This window comes from Otolemur garnettii, unplaced genomic scaffold (genome assembly GCF_000181295.1).
Source record: "Otolemur garnettii isolate 467f Iridium unplaced genomic scaffold, OtoGar3 scaffold02442, whole genome shotgun sequence".
In the NCBI taxonomy this organism is placed as follows: domain Eukaryota; kingdom Metazoa; phylum Chordata; class Mammalia; order Primates; family Galagidae; genus Otolemur; species Otolemur garnettii.
The window spans coordinates 1-931 of record NW_003854837.1 but is presented as its reverse complement, the minus strand read 5'-3'; the positions used below and the strand labels follow the sequence as shown (position 1 = coordinate 931).

The window sequence follows — 931 nt, the reverse complement described above, 5'->3', positions numbered from 1 at the left end:
ATGATTACACTATTGTATGATATGTTATGAAAACTTAAGTATCTATTGTAAACACAGCACTATTTTACTAAAATAAAGGAATCCCTGACATACTTTCTAAGTTGGAGAACTCAAAAAAATTAAATATATTTACATCATAAAGAAAATAACTTTTTATTATTATTTAAATTTAATATACAATAGGGTATCAAACAAATATCACGTACCTACTGAAACACAGTTAGACTACATGTAAAAACACTTTTCTTTGCCATAATTTCATCAATGCTCTCTTCATCTCACTGTTGCGCAAACTGTAGATAAGTGGATTCAGCAAAGGTGTAAGCAGTGAGTAAGACAATGAAATCACTTTCTTGGTTTCTGGTGAGTAGCCAGATTTGGGTTGCAAATAACTCATGTTGGCCGTACCAAAAAAGAGGGTCACAGATGTGAGATGAGAGGCACAGGTGGAAAAGGCCTTTTGCCTCCCAGTGGTTGATGGCATCTTCAGGATCACAAAAAGTATTCGAATATAAGACAAGAGTATCAACAAGAAAGGAATCACACCAATCAAAATGGTGCTTGTAAAAGTATATTTTTCAAACAAAAATGTGTCTGCACATGCAAGATCTAGCACTGCTGGAATTTCACAGGAGAGATGATTAATTTCGTTGGGGCCACAGAAAGGAAAACTAAATACCCATGTGGTCTGCATAGTAGCCCCCATGATCCCTGAGACCCATGAGAATATTACTAATGTCATGAAAACTCTTCTGTTCATAATCACTGGGTAGTTCAAAGGATGGCAAATTGCAGCAAATCGGTCATAAGCCATCGCTCCCAGGAGAAAACATTCAGTCCCACCAAAAAGAAGAATGAAATACATCTGTGCAAAACAGCTCACAAAAGACATCACAGTTTTCTCCGTGGAAAGGATCACCAGCATTTCAGG

General features: G+C 36.6%; 1 protein-coding gene across 1 annotated transcript; it reads right to left on the bottom strand.

The window, feature by feature from the left end:
• Nucleotides 1–220: 220 nt before the first annotated feature.
• On the bottom strand, nt 221–925 carry LOC100944180 (olfactory receptor 10A3-like; the record flags this gene model as incomplete). The annotated part of the gene is made up of 1 exon (XM_003803854.1): nt 221–925. A coding segment is annotated over one exon (705 nt), but the record flags the coding sequence as incomplete, so codon positions are not given.
• Nucleotides 926–931: the final 6 nt, after the last annotated feature.